The sequence below is a fragment of the Scyliorhinus canicula genome, chromosome 11 (assembly GCF_902713615.1).
Source record: "Scyliorhinus canicula chromosome 11, sScyCan1.1, whole genome shotgun sequence".
Taxonomy (NCBI): Eukaryota; Metazoa; Chordata; class Chondrichthyes; order Carcharhiniformes; family Scyliorhinidae; genus Scyliorhinus; species Scyliorhinus canicula.
This window is the reverse complement of record NC_052156.1, coordinates 41,590,450-41,602,992: the sequence shown is the minus strand read 5'-3', so window position 1 is coordinate 41,602,992 and position 12,543 is coordinate 41,590,450. Positions and strand designations below refer to the sequence as shown.

General features: G+C 49.0%; 1 protein-coding gene across 1 annotated transcript in view; it reads left to right on the top strand.

Moving 5' to 3' along the window:
- The window catches only part of dnah12 (dynein, axonemal, heavy chain 12), a 385,091-nt gene that overhangs the window by 55,319 nt on the left and 317,229 nt on the right, over nt 1–12,543 (top strand). Inside the window, exons 11-12 of the mRNA XM_038812830.1 lie at nt 2,978–3,069; nt 9,658–9,836. Of these exons, the coding sequence (XP_038668758.1) occupies nt 2,978–3,069; nt 9,658–9,836 (271 nt within the window). The remainder of the gene's footprint in view (nt 1–2,977; nt 3,070–9,657; nt 9,837–12,543) is intronic.

The following is a 12,543-nucleotide window of genomic DNA, read 5'->3' as shown; positions in this document are numbered from 1 at the left end:
TCCGCTGTCCTGACCACTCCGGTGGTGCAGTCCAGTACACTGCCCGGAGGGTCGCCCCACTTTGTGATGGTCTGCTGTGCCCTCCACATCATCGCACAGCAGCGGGACAACATGCTGAAAGTTGATGAACATGTGGCCACCTCCGAGGATGAGGAAGAAGAGGAGGTGCTGGACCAGCAGGGGCTGGAGAATGAGGCCATGAAGGAACCTGAGACCCAGCTGGAGGCTGCAGGATAGGCGGCAGCGGCGAGGGTTCGGTAAGCATGGATGGACTAGAGAGGCCCTCTTCCCTGTCCGCTTCACTTAGGACGTGGCCTGATCCATCATCGCTACCTTACCCACACGCCAACCCCATTTCCCACCCTCCCAAGGTATGTGTCACAACACTCTAGGATGCTTGTACTGTCGGCCCCGTCAGCAGATCACTGTTAAGGCAGGGGGTGATGATAACCCCCACAGAGCTGAGCGCCGCTGCTCCTCAATCTATACCTAGTCTATCTGCTGAGTGCTTGGTCACATCCATCACCAGCACGCGGTGCGCCTGGGGAGTGGGGAATGCCTGGAGAGATGGGCCAAGAGTTCGGAGGTCAGCCCGCATTGCGGAAGAAAGTGACAGAGATATCATACTGGGTTACGGGGGTAGAGTGATAGTGTGGCCTTGGGTAGTGTGCTCTTTCCAATGGGCCAAATAGCCTCCTTCTGCACTGGGGCTGATTCAGATAAACCAGCTGGCTTGTAGTGCAGAACGATGCCAGCAGTGCGAGTAATCCTATACCGGCCTCCCCAAACAGGCGCTGCAATGTGGCGACTAGGGGCTTTTCACAGTAACTTCATTGAAGCCTACTTGTGACAATAAGAGATTATTATTATATTATTAAATTCTATGATTCTATGATAACCCAGTAACCCTACTCAACCCAACCTTTTTTGGATACTGAGGGCAATTTAGCATGGCCAGTCCACCTAACCTGCACATCTTTGGACTGTGGGAGGAAATTGGAGCACCCGGAGGAAACCCACACAGACACAGGAAGAACGTGAAAACGCCGCACAGACAGTGACCCAAGCCGGGAATCGAACCTGAGACCCTGGTACTGTGAAGCAACTGTGCTCACCACTATGCTACCGTGCCCCCGTCACTGTGCTACCGTGCCCCCCTGACTTTGAGACGCGGCCTCATCAATGGGGTGGATCTCTGTGGAGCTGGTGGCCACCGTCGCCAGTCTATGAGACAGGTTTGGGTTGGCACCCAGCGCCCCCTCCTCCCGGTCGGTGCACATCGGGCTCTGGGGTCACCTTGGGACAGAGGGGCAGCTGGTTCGAGCCCTGGTTGCCCCTGCATCATCTGGCTCTGCCAGCCCTGACGGTTCCTCAAGGTCCACACCATTGTGTCGATGCCCTCAGCGATCCTCCTCGGTGACTGGGATATGCCCTGCAAAGCCTCGGCAATGCTCACCTGTGACTGGGACAAGCTCGACAGCACCTTGGCCATTTCCATTTGAGAGCGGGACATGTCCCGCAGAACCTCATCAAGGTCAGCTTGGTACTGGATGACATTCCCCAGCTAGTCGGACATTCTACCAAGATACTCATCTCCTCAGCTCCCCACAGAAACCCTTACGCCCAGTTCACTTTCAATAACCATCCGTGTAGTTTCTTCCAGAAAAATTTTGAACGAACAAGGCTCTGTGTTGATTTGTGCCGTTATGGTTCAAAGATTAAAGTTAATTGTTATTTTAGTGTGTACTGTTGGTGTATCTGGCAATGTTTGGAATCAGTGTCACCATTTTGAAATTTCATGCTCCCTGCCATTATTCTTAATACATGTGTTTTAATCTTTAATCTGGATGGACTCCCACAAACAGCAATGTTATAATGATCAGATAAACTATTTTGTGATGTTGAATGATGATAAATAGTGGTCAGGACACTGGGAATACAGTACTTGCTTTTCTTCAAAACATTGCCATGGGACCTCTACGTTATTCATGCAGGTAGTTGGGGCAGCACGGTAGCATTGTGGATAGCACAATCGCTTCACAGCTCCAGGATCCCAGGTTCGATTCTAGCTTGGGTCACTGTCTGTGCGGAGTCTGCACATCCTCCCCGTGTGTGCGTGGGTTTCCTCCGGGTGCTCCGGTTTCCTCCCACAGTCCAAAGATGTGCAGGTTAGGTGGATTGGCCATGATAAATTGCCCTTAGTGTCTAAAATTGCCCTTAGTGTTGGGTGGGGTTACTGGGTTATGGGGATAGGGTGGAGTTGTTGACCTTGGGTAGGGTGCTCTTTCCAAGAGCCGGTGCAGACTCGATGGGCTGAATGGCCTCCTTCTGCACTGTAAATTCTATGATCTATGGTTTAAAGCCTCATTGGAAAGACAGCACTTCCAACAATGCAGTACTGCATGGAGTACTCTGCACTGCTCTGTATTGCTCTGGAGTGTTAAAATTAAGAGTGTTAAAAATTTACCTGCATAGGAATGGACAAGTCCCAAATTTTATGGCCTCTTTTGTGCATATGTATCATGTAACCAGAGCAACCTCACACAGTTTGATGTATTTAAATGCTGGGATTCTTGGGGTGCTACTGTTATCCCACTTTTGAAGGGCAGGGACAATCAGACAGCCACTCCCCGATGTTCATGTTGAACTGCACATCTCTGGCACTGGATGCTGCTGTCTGATTTAAACTTCAATAACAGTGAGTACTGTTCACTTTGCTTTTATTTCTCCGGCTCAAGTGTTAACTCATTGACAGTAATTTCCAGGCTAGGTTCAGTTAGTTCAATAGGTCTCTTGGTTTGTAGAAGAAGCCTTGTACTTGAGTGATGCCCAAAATATTTTTTTCCAGATTAGGAGGTCCACTTCGAAAGACACTTTAAATTCACAGTTTAAAAAAAATTGTATTGCAATGACAGTATTTCAGAAATGGTTTATTTCATGTGTTAGTCTCACGATTATTCTATGTCTCCTTTCATAGTTGAACATTATGACTGGCTAATAAATGGAACTGCCAATGAACGGATACAGAAATTCATGGAAGAAGAACATTCATTTGATGAATACACAGAGGTAAATTTATAACAAGGATATTAAAACTCCTACTTTTGTTACTACCGTGAACACTAGGAGGATATCATCAAACAAAATACTTACAATTAAAGTGATAACACAAAAGTAAGGAATTTCTCCCCTGTTAAATGTTAAATTGCTAACCTTTGAGTCCTCTGCTAGCCTTGAAGTCTTCCTTTTTAACCTTTCTCCTAATTTTGAAATTATCTTTGCAGGACCTCAAATGTATTAATTTTGATGCCATTAGGACTATAATGAACCATGACTTCTGGATGTTTCGATTCCCTCTCAAAGCTGTTGCATCTGATATTTATCCCTTATCCTGTCAACCAGATCTTTTTATTGTGACTACTGACCGTTGTATCTCCTGCTACTAAACTTTTGTACTTGTTCCCTGTTTGGTAATCACGTGCTCCACAATGCTGTGGTGTTGCTTTTGCTTGTCTTCCTCCAAGTTGTATTTACTATCACAGGTTTTAAGTACTAAATAACACAACTTAATCCTAGCAGTGAATTTGTGCATAGCCTACTGTTTCCTCTTCCTACCTGTTATAACCCCCTCGAGAACCACAGACACCATTATTGGGAAACCCCGCTGAACTCGTGAAGTACGAGCCTCCCAGATAGGGTGGGCACCCAGCTGGAGCTCATTATGAACAAACAAAAGCCAGCCCAAAGCAGGGCCTGGTATGGTTAATTCTCCCAGCAAGGACTGTACTGGGAGCGAGATGCTGCCTTGAGTGGAATATTGTATGTAGTTAAATAAACCTCTGTTCTCTTACCGCTGGATTCTTCAAGTTACTAAACTACCCTAACAGATAGTTACATGCTTCTCTTGCTCACTAATACTCATGATGTTCAGTTTGGTTTCTGCCAGGAGCACTTGACTCCAGGCTTCATTAAAACCCTGGTCCAAACATTGATATAAAAGCTCAAATCCAGAGGTGAGGTGAGAGTCATTGCACTTGACATAAAGGCAGCATTTGACTGAATGTGACATCAAGGAGATCTAGTAAAATTGGACTCCAGGGGAATATTCCACTGGCTGAAGTCTTATCTAACACCAAGCAAGATCAATTTTCCCAGCCCAGGACTTTATTATACACGTTCCTCAGGGCAGTGTCCTAAGTCCAACCATCTTCAGTTGCTTCATCAGTGGCCTTCTTTCCATAATAAGGTCAGAAGTAGAAATGTTCCATTATGATTGCACAGTGTTTTGTTCCATTCATACATCCACAGATAATAAAGATGTCTGTGCTCGCGTGTATCAAGGCCTAGATATCATTCAGACTTAGACTATTAAGTGACAAGTAACATTCATGCAACACAATAGCCAGATAATGACCATTTCCAACTGTAGAGAATTTATCTATTTGCCCACAACAGTCAAACTCATTGATGTCACTGAATACCCATTATCAACATCCTGACATAATCATTGACCAGAAATATAACTGGAACAGCCACCTAAGTACTCCAGCTATAAAACGTGCAAGAAGGCTAATGTGATAGAATCCATGGATTCAAAGCTTGCATTTTTTTTGAGTCAGACCCGAACTGAAAAGGCAACTGAACCTTTAGGGTTCCAGTGGAATAAAAATTAAAACTAAAACGGAAATGGAAACTTCAGGTTTCTGGGGAAACTGAAGCTATTTGAGACTGGATTAAAGGCACAGAGACATTTGAGCTCATGTTATCCAATGGTGCGGTGCAGGAATGCTGAAGAACATGAAGCCTGGATCCGGGAGTGGAAATGAAGGAAAATAAGGTTACTGTCACTGCTTTTATTATTTTTAAAGGAACTGCTTGACCCGATAGACAATGCACAGGAGCGTTACTGAGGGTTTGAATATTGATGACTCTGGTAGTTAGATCCATGTGTGTAAGACTATTGTGAGCAAAGCCGAGCAGGTTCTGCATGAATGCCTTAATTTGATGAATTCAATACCTATAGAACTTAGATAAAAGCAACGAAAGAGAAAAGGGGAAAGAGTGCTAATGGCAGTCCCCAGAGAGAACAAAAGATGTGAAAGGCCAAACAGCAGAGAAACTGATATCAGAGGATGAACTATAGATGTGGGGGGAGGGGAAGGGGGAAGCAAAGCGGAGAAAGGTTAAGGAAAGGTGGCTAGGTTTGGGGGGGGGGGGGGGTGGGGGGCTAAATATATGTTAAGAAAGAAAGAAATGGTAAAAGGCAGTTAAAATGAAATGGGCTGGAAAAAAATGGGTCGAGGTGGGGTCGAGCTGATCATCTAAAGTTGTTGAATTCGATGTTGAGACCGGAAGGCTGTAGCGTGCCTAACCGGAAGATGAGATGTTCCTCCAGTTTGCTTTGAGCTTCACTGGAACATTGCAGCAGACCAAGAACGGACATGTGGACATGGGAGCAAGGTCTTTTGTTAAAATGGCAAGCAACGGGAAGGGCAGAGTCCTGAATGCGCACAGACCGAATATGCTCAGCAAAGCGATCACCCAGTTTGCGTTTGGTCTCTCTGATATAGAGGAGACCACATTGGAAGCAGCGAATGCAGTAGACCAAATTGGAAGAGATTCAAGTGAAACGCTGCTTAACCTGGAATGAGTGTTTTGGGCCTAGGATGTTAAGCATGGAAGAGGTAAAGGCGCAGGTGTTACACCTTCTGCGATTATATGGTGCGATGGGTGATGGGAGAGGTACTGGGTATGGTGGAGGAGCAGACTAGATTATCTCGGAGGGAACGGTATCTACAGAATGCTAACAGAGGGAGTGAAGGGAAGATGTGTTTGGTGGTGGCATCATGGTGGACTAAGCGAAAATGGCGGAGGATTATGCTTTGCATACGGAGGCTGGTGGGATGAAATGTGAGAATGAGGGGGACTCCATCCTTGCTCTGGGAGGGAGGGGAGGGGGTGAGGGTAGTGACGCGGGAGATGGACCGCACACTGTTGAGGACCCTATCAACAACTGTAGGTGGGAAATCACGGTCGAGGAAGAAGGAACACATTTTCGAAGCACCATTTTGGAAAGTGGCATCATCGGAACAAATGCGACGGAGGCGAAGGAGTTGAGAGAAAGGGATGGCATCCTTACAGGGTGTAGGGTGCAAAGAGCTGTAGTCCAGCTAGCTGTGGGAGTAAGTGGGCTCGTGGTGGATATTAGTGGATAGTCAAGGAAGGGAAGGGAAGTGTCTGAGATGGACCAGGTGAAAGTGATGGAGGGGTGGAAACTGGAAGCGAAGTTGATGAATTTTTCCAGGTCCGGACGAGACCACGATGCGGCACCAAAATAGTCATCAATGTAACGGTAAAGGAGTTGTGGGAGGGGGCCTGGACAGGCCTGGAACAAGGAATATTCCACATACCCCATAAAAAGGCAAGCGTAGCTGGGACCCATGCAGGTACCCATTGCTACACCTTTGATTTGGAAAAAGTGGGATGAGTTAAAGGAGAAGTTGTTGAGAGATAGAATGGGTTCAGCCAGGCGGAGGAGAGTGGTGGTGGATGGGAATTGTCTTTTCGAGAAAGAAGCGAAGAGCTCTCAGGCCATCCTGGTGTGGGATGGAGGTGTAGAGAGATTGTACATCCATGGTGAATAGAATGCAGTTAGGGCCCGCGAACTGGAAGCTGTCAATATGACGCAGTGCATCAGAGGAATCCCAGATGAAGGTGGGGAGGGAATGGACCAGATGAGTGAGGATGGAGTCAAGATAAAAGGAAATATGTTCGGTGGGGCAGGAGTATGCTGACACAATGGGCCTGCTGAAACAGTCCTTTTTGTGGATTTTGGGAAGTAGGTAAAAGCGGGCTGTCAGGGGTTGGGAGACTATGAGGCTGGAAGCCATAGGGGGAAGGCATCCAGAAGAAATGAGGTCGCTAACAGTGATGGAGATAATGGCTTGATGATCAGTGGTCTGGTCATGGTTCATGGGGTGGTAAGAGGAAGTATTTGAGAGTTGGCGCTCAGCCTCTGCGAGGTAGAGGTCAGTGCGCCAGACGACAACAGCACCACCTTTGTCGGCAGGTTTGATGACAAAGTCGGGGTTAGACCTGACGGAGTGAAGGGCAGAAAGTTCGGAAGGAGAGAGGTTGGAATTGATGAGAGGGACAGAAAAATTAAGACGGCCAATGTCCCGTCGACAGATCTCAATGAAAAGAGCAATGGCAGGTAATTGTTCCGGCGGGGGGTCCACTTGGAGGCAGAATGTTGGAGGCACATGAAAGGATTAGTGGAACAGGGGGAGGATTCTTGTCCAAAGAAGTGGGCACGGAGACAAAGGCGACGAAAGAAGAGTTCAACATCATGTCAAGCCCAGAATTCATTGAGGTGGGGACGTAACGGTTCAAAGCTGAGTCCTTTGCTGAGAACAGCACTCTCAGCCTCAGAGAGGGGAAGGTCGGAGTGTATGGTGAACACGCGGCAAGGGCTGGGGCTGGGAGAAATGGGGTACGAGGGATTGGAACTGGTGGAGGGCCTGGGATGGGCAGTGGTGTTGATACTGGCTGTGGAAGCGAGTCTTAGTGAATACCTTGTCCAACACTAAGCGAGAAATGGAAAGCAGTGAAAGTGGATAGTGGGGGAGGGACATATAGAAATCCTATCGGAGAGAAGAGCAGTACTTCTTCATGGTAGGCATTCCTGGAAGAGAGTTGGCAGTGAGTTAAACACTGGATATAAGCAAATTACTGCGGATGCTGGAATCTGAAACAAAAGAGAAAATGCTGGAAAACCTCAGCAGGTCTGGCAGCATTTGTAGGGAGAGAAAAGATCTAAAGTTTCGAGTCCGATGACTCTTTGTCAAAGCTAACAGACAGAGAAAGTGGGAAATATTTATACTGTGGAGTGAGAAAGAAAGATGTGTCATAGCCACAGAAACCCAGGGAAACCGGGTGGTAATGGCCACAGAAACCAAGGGGAAAGAGTGTTAATGGCAGTCCCCATATTAAAGAAAATTACTGCAGATGATGTAATCTGAGACAAAAACAGAAAATACTCGACAATCTCAGCAGATCTGACAGCATCTGTGGAGAAAGAAGGGAGTTAACCTTTCGAGTCTGGATGACTCTTTGTCAAAGCTAGGGAGAACACGAAATCAGATCAGATTTATACTGTTGTGGGGGTGGGAGTGTGTCGAGCAGTGGGGCTGGATAGAGAGTCCGTGATAGGTGGAGATTGACAAAGGGAATGTAAATGGTGGAGATAATGGGCGCGATTCTCCGCCCTCCACGACGGGTCGGAGAATAGCGGGAGGGCCTTCCCGACATTTTTCCCGACCTCCCGCTATTCTCCCCCCCCCCCCCCCACGGCCGCCCCACGACACGAATCTCTGCTCGCCGTTTTTTACGGCGAGCAGCGATTCTCCCCTAGCCGATGGGCCGATTTCCCAGGCCTTTACGGCCGTTTTCACGAACTCCAACACACCTGCTCTCACCGTTCGTGTAAACGGCCGCAAAGTGCCGTTCTGGGGAACCATGGCACCGATTGGCACGGCCGCACCACGGCCGTGCCAAGGGTGCCATGGGCCCGCGATCGGTGCCCACCGATCGCGGGCAGCGGGTACGAACCCCGCGCACTCTTTGTTCCTCCGCCGCCCCGCTGGATCAGTCCGCGGGGCAGCTTAGGGGCATAACGGCCCGCGCATGCACGGGTTTCACGCATATGCGTCATGACGTCATCCGCGCATGCGCGGGTTGGAGCCGTCCAATCCGCGCATGCGCGGCTGACGTCATCATTTGCGTCAGCCGTCGTTAACTTTGGCGTGCGGGCTTAGCGAAATTCGCTAAGCCCGCGATGCCGAGGTTCACGGGGCCCCGCTGCTAGCCTCGACCGGGGAGCAGAATCGGGTCCCGGGAGGGGGCGCGGAGGCTGCCGTGAGACACGGCCGGTTTCACGGCAGCCTTCATGACTCTCCGCATTTGCGGAGAATCGCGCCAATGACTTTGAAAGGTGTTGATAGTGGCACATTAAGAGATCAGAATGGGTTAATGGCAGAACAAAGCAGTGTTTCAAAGGCCAATCTGGAATAGGGAACAGATGGCCCAAGCGGGTTGGGAGGAAGGAGGACAATTGTAATGGAAAAAGAGATCGATGGAAAAAATCAATTAATCGAAATAAAAATGGGATGAAGGTGTTCACAGTCCGAAGTTGTTGAACTCTGAAAATCCCCTAGTTGCTACACTCCGGCGCATGTTCAGGTACACTGAGGAAGAATTTAGAATGTCCAAATCACCTAACAAGCACTTCTTTCTGGACTTGTGGGAGGAAACTGGAGCACCCAGAGGAAACCCATGTAGACATGGGGAGAACGTGCAGACTCTGCACAGACAGTGACCCCAGCCGGGAATCGAACCCGAGTCACTGGAGCTGTGAACCCACTGTGCTACCGTGAAGAACAGCCACTTGGTAGAGGTGCAAAAGTGCTGCATTCCTGCAGGACTGCCTGATTCACTTCAGGAGACGAGGAAAGTAAAAAGATTAGGAGAGGAAGACAGAGAAAGAGAAATTAGTAGAAGAGGAGGAAAGTAATTGTAAACTGTATAATGTATGTGGCATATTCGTCTCCAGTCTAAATCCAATTTCTGCATCTCAATAATTCAGTATTTTCTATTAAGTTTATAGAACAATTTCGTCACTTGTCAGTGGAGATCATGAGTTTAATAAAAGTTGCCCACTTTCATATGGTACGATTAGATTGTGAAGACATAAAACATGGGCTGTCAGAAAAAGCAAAGAGCTTTGCGGAAATGCTGTTGGATGGACTGGTTGCAAAACACAGAGAAGAAAATGAAGCGTAAGTCAGTGCTACAAATGGATATTGATAGCAGAAATAACAAATTATTGTTTTATTAATCCTGAAATACATTTTTTACATTCTTTCCTATACCCTAACAGTATAATGTGCGGGACATTTGACAAGAACATACCTTTAACACAGAAAATGTCCTCATGTGCTTCACAGAAACATAGGGAAAAATTGATCGAGAGCCAAAGAATATATTACAGGTGGTGACTAAAACCTTGATCAAAGAATTGGATACTAATGAGGTGAAGTAAATCAGAGTTCAGGCTCTAGGTAGCTAAGAATGGAGGGGCGAAGGATGGGATGGGGAGAGAAAGTCTGAGATCGAAGAAAAGAGAGTTTGGGGTGGGGTTTTCGTGCTGAAGGAAGCTATAGATAGGGAAAAGCATGACAATGGTGAGATTTAAATGTAAGGATGAGACTAAATTTTGGAAGACCAATAGCAAATCTGTATTTTCAAGTCCAGGGCAGATGAACAAGTAGAATTTGGTGTAGGATAACATATGGGAGTTAGAGTTTTGCTGAGCTACAGCAGAAGTAGAGATATACTTTATTTTAAAAAAAAAAAAATTTTGAGTACCCAACTATTTTTTTTTCCAATTAAGAGGCAAGTTAGCATGGCCAATCCAACTAACCTGCATATCTTTGAGTTCTGGGGGTGAAACCCACTGGGATAATGTGCAAACTCCACACAGACAGTGACCCGGGGCCGGGACCGAACCCGAGTCCTCAGTGCCATAGGCAGCAGTGCTAACCACTGCACCACCATGCCGCCCAAGAGATATAGGGCAGGATTCTCCGACCCCCCGCTGGGTCGGGGAATCGTCGGGGGTCGACGTGAATCCCGCCCTCGCCGGTGCTGAATTCTCCGGCACCGGAGATTTGGCGGGGGCGGGAATCGCGCCGCACCGGTCGGCGGCCGCTCACAGCGGCCCCCCCCTGCGATTCTCCGACCCGCGATGGGCCGAAGTCCCGCTGGTTCTATGCCGGTCCCGCCGGCGTAAATTGGACTAGGTCCCTTACCGGTGGGACCTGGCGGAGCGGGCGGGCTCTGGGGTCCTGGAGGGGAGCGCGGGGCGAACTGGCCCCTGGGGGTGCCCCCATGGTGGCCTGGCCCACGATCGGGACCCACCGATCCACGGGCGGACCTGTGCCGTGGGGGCACTCTTTTCCTACGCGCCGGCCACGTAAGCCTCCACCATGGCCGACGCGGAGGTGAACCCACCTGCGCATGTGCGGGGATGACATCAGCAGCCCCTGACGCTCCCGCACATGCTGGACCCGCGCCGGCCGGCCAAGTCCCTTCGGCCCCGGCTGGCGCGGCGCCAAAGGCCTTCCACGCTGGCAGGCGGGACGCAAACCACTCCGGCGCAGGCATAGCCCCTTAAGGTGCGGAGGATTCCACACCTTTGGGGCGGTCCGACGCCGGAATGGTTCACACCACTCCGACCCGTCAGGACCTCCCGCCCTGCTGGGTAGGGGAGAATCCCGCCATACTTTATTACAATGATGAAAGTAGTTGACCTTTTGGATGAAGAGGTTTTGGGATCAGAAACTCAACTTGGGGTCCAATAGGTAGGCAATTCACCAAAGACTGGTTCAACCTGAGACAGTGTAGGGAAGGCATGAAACAAAAGGGCGAAGTGGCGGGTTGCTGCTGGTAGGATAGGGGATGGAAAAATTAATGAGAATACGCAGTATGTGGCATGCCATAGATGATGGCTTCAGTTTTCCCAATGAAGGAAATTGCAGCTCATTTAAATCTGGCTGGCAAGCAGACTGGTTTCACAAAGGGAGGGTGTTGATAGTGTTGGAGAGTTCGTACTGGGCATTGTGAGTTTGCATGTGGAAATAGATCCCTTGTCTGAAGGTGGTGAAGACCGAAAAAGAGGCCAGGGATGAATCTTTGGGAACTTTAAGGGTACAATTAAGGGGTGCAAAGCCATGATATTGCATTCAATGTAGTAAGGAAGTTACTCCCAAGAACCTACTCTCATCTGCATTGCAATGGAGAATAAATTAATCAACAGTGCTAACAGTGCGAAGAACAGCCACTTGGTAAAGGTGCCAAAGTGCTGTATTCCTGCAAATCTGCTTGATTCAGTGCGAGGCTTTCGATTGTGTGAATTTGTATTCTTTTAAGTATTTTTTCTTCTATGTTATATATTGGAATTTGTAAAAAATTGTGGCCGGGGTTCTGCGAGCTCCCGCGCTTAAATCGCACTTGGCGTGGGGGCGGAGAATGGGGTGCGGACGCGCGATTGGGTCCGATGCCGGGACGCGAACCTCTGGTGACTGGAGAATTGGCACCAGTCATGCGCGCGTGGTCGACGCGGCACCAGAGGGGGCCGTTGAAAGAGGCCCCCGCGGCGATTCTCCACGGTCGACCAGCCGAATTCCCCCTGCGTGGTTCACGTATGGTTCCACCCGGCGGGAGCTTGGCGTCACGGCTGCGGTGGCCGTCCTGGTGGGGGTGGGGGATCAGTCTCCAGCAGCGCAGGGCCACGTATTGGCGGCTGGAGGAGCGCAGAGCACTCCAGCGTCGTGTTGGCCCTCTATAGGCCACAAAATCACTGGGCCAAGAGGCCCGTTGACGCTGGCGTGAAACACTCCGGTGTGTACGCCGGCGTCAACACTGCGCTGCGTTTTTGGAGAATCCCGGCCTATATCTTTTGTAATATTTGGTAAAATTGAAAAA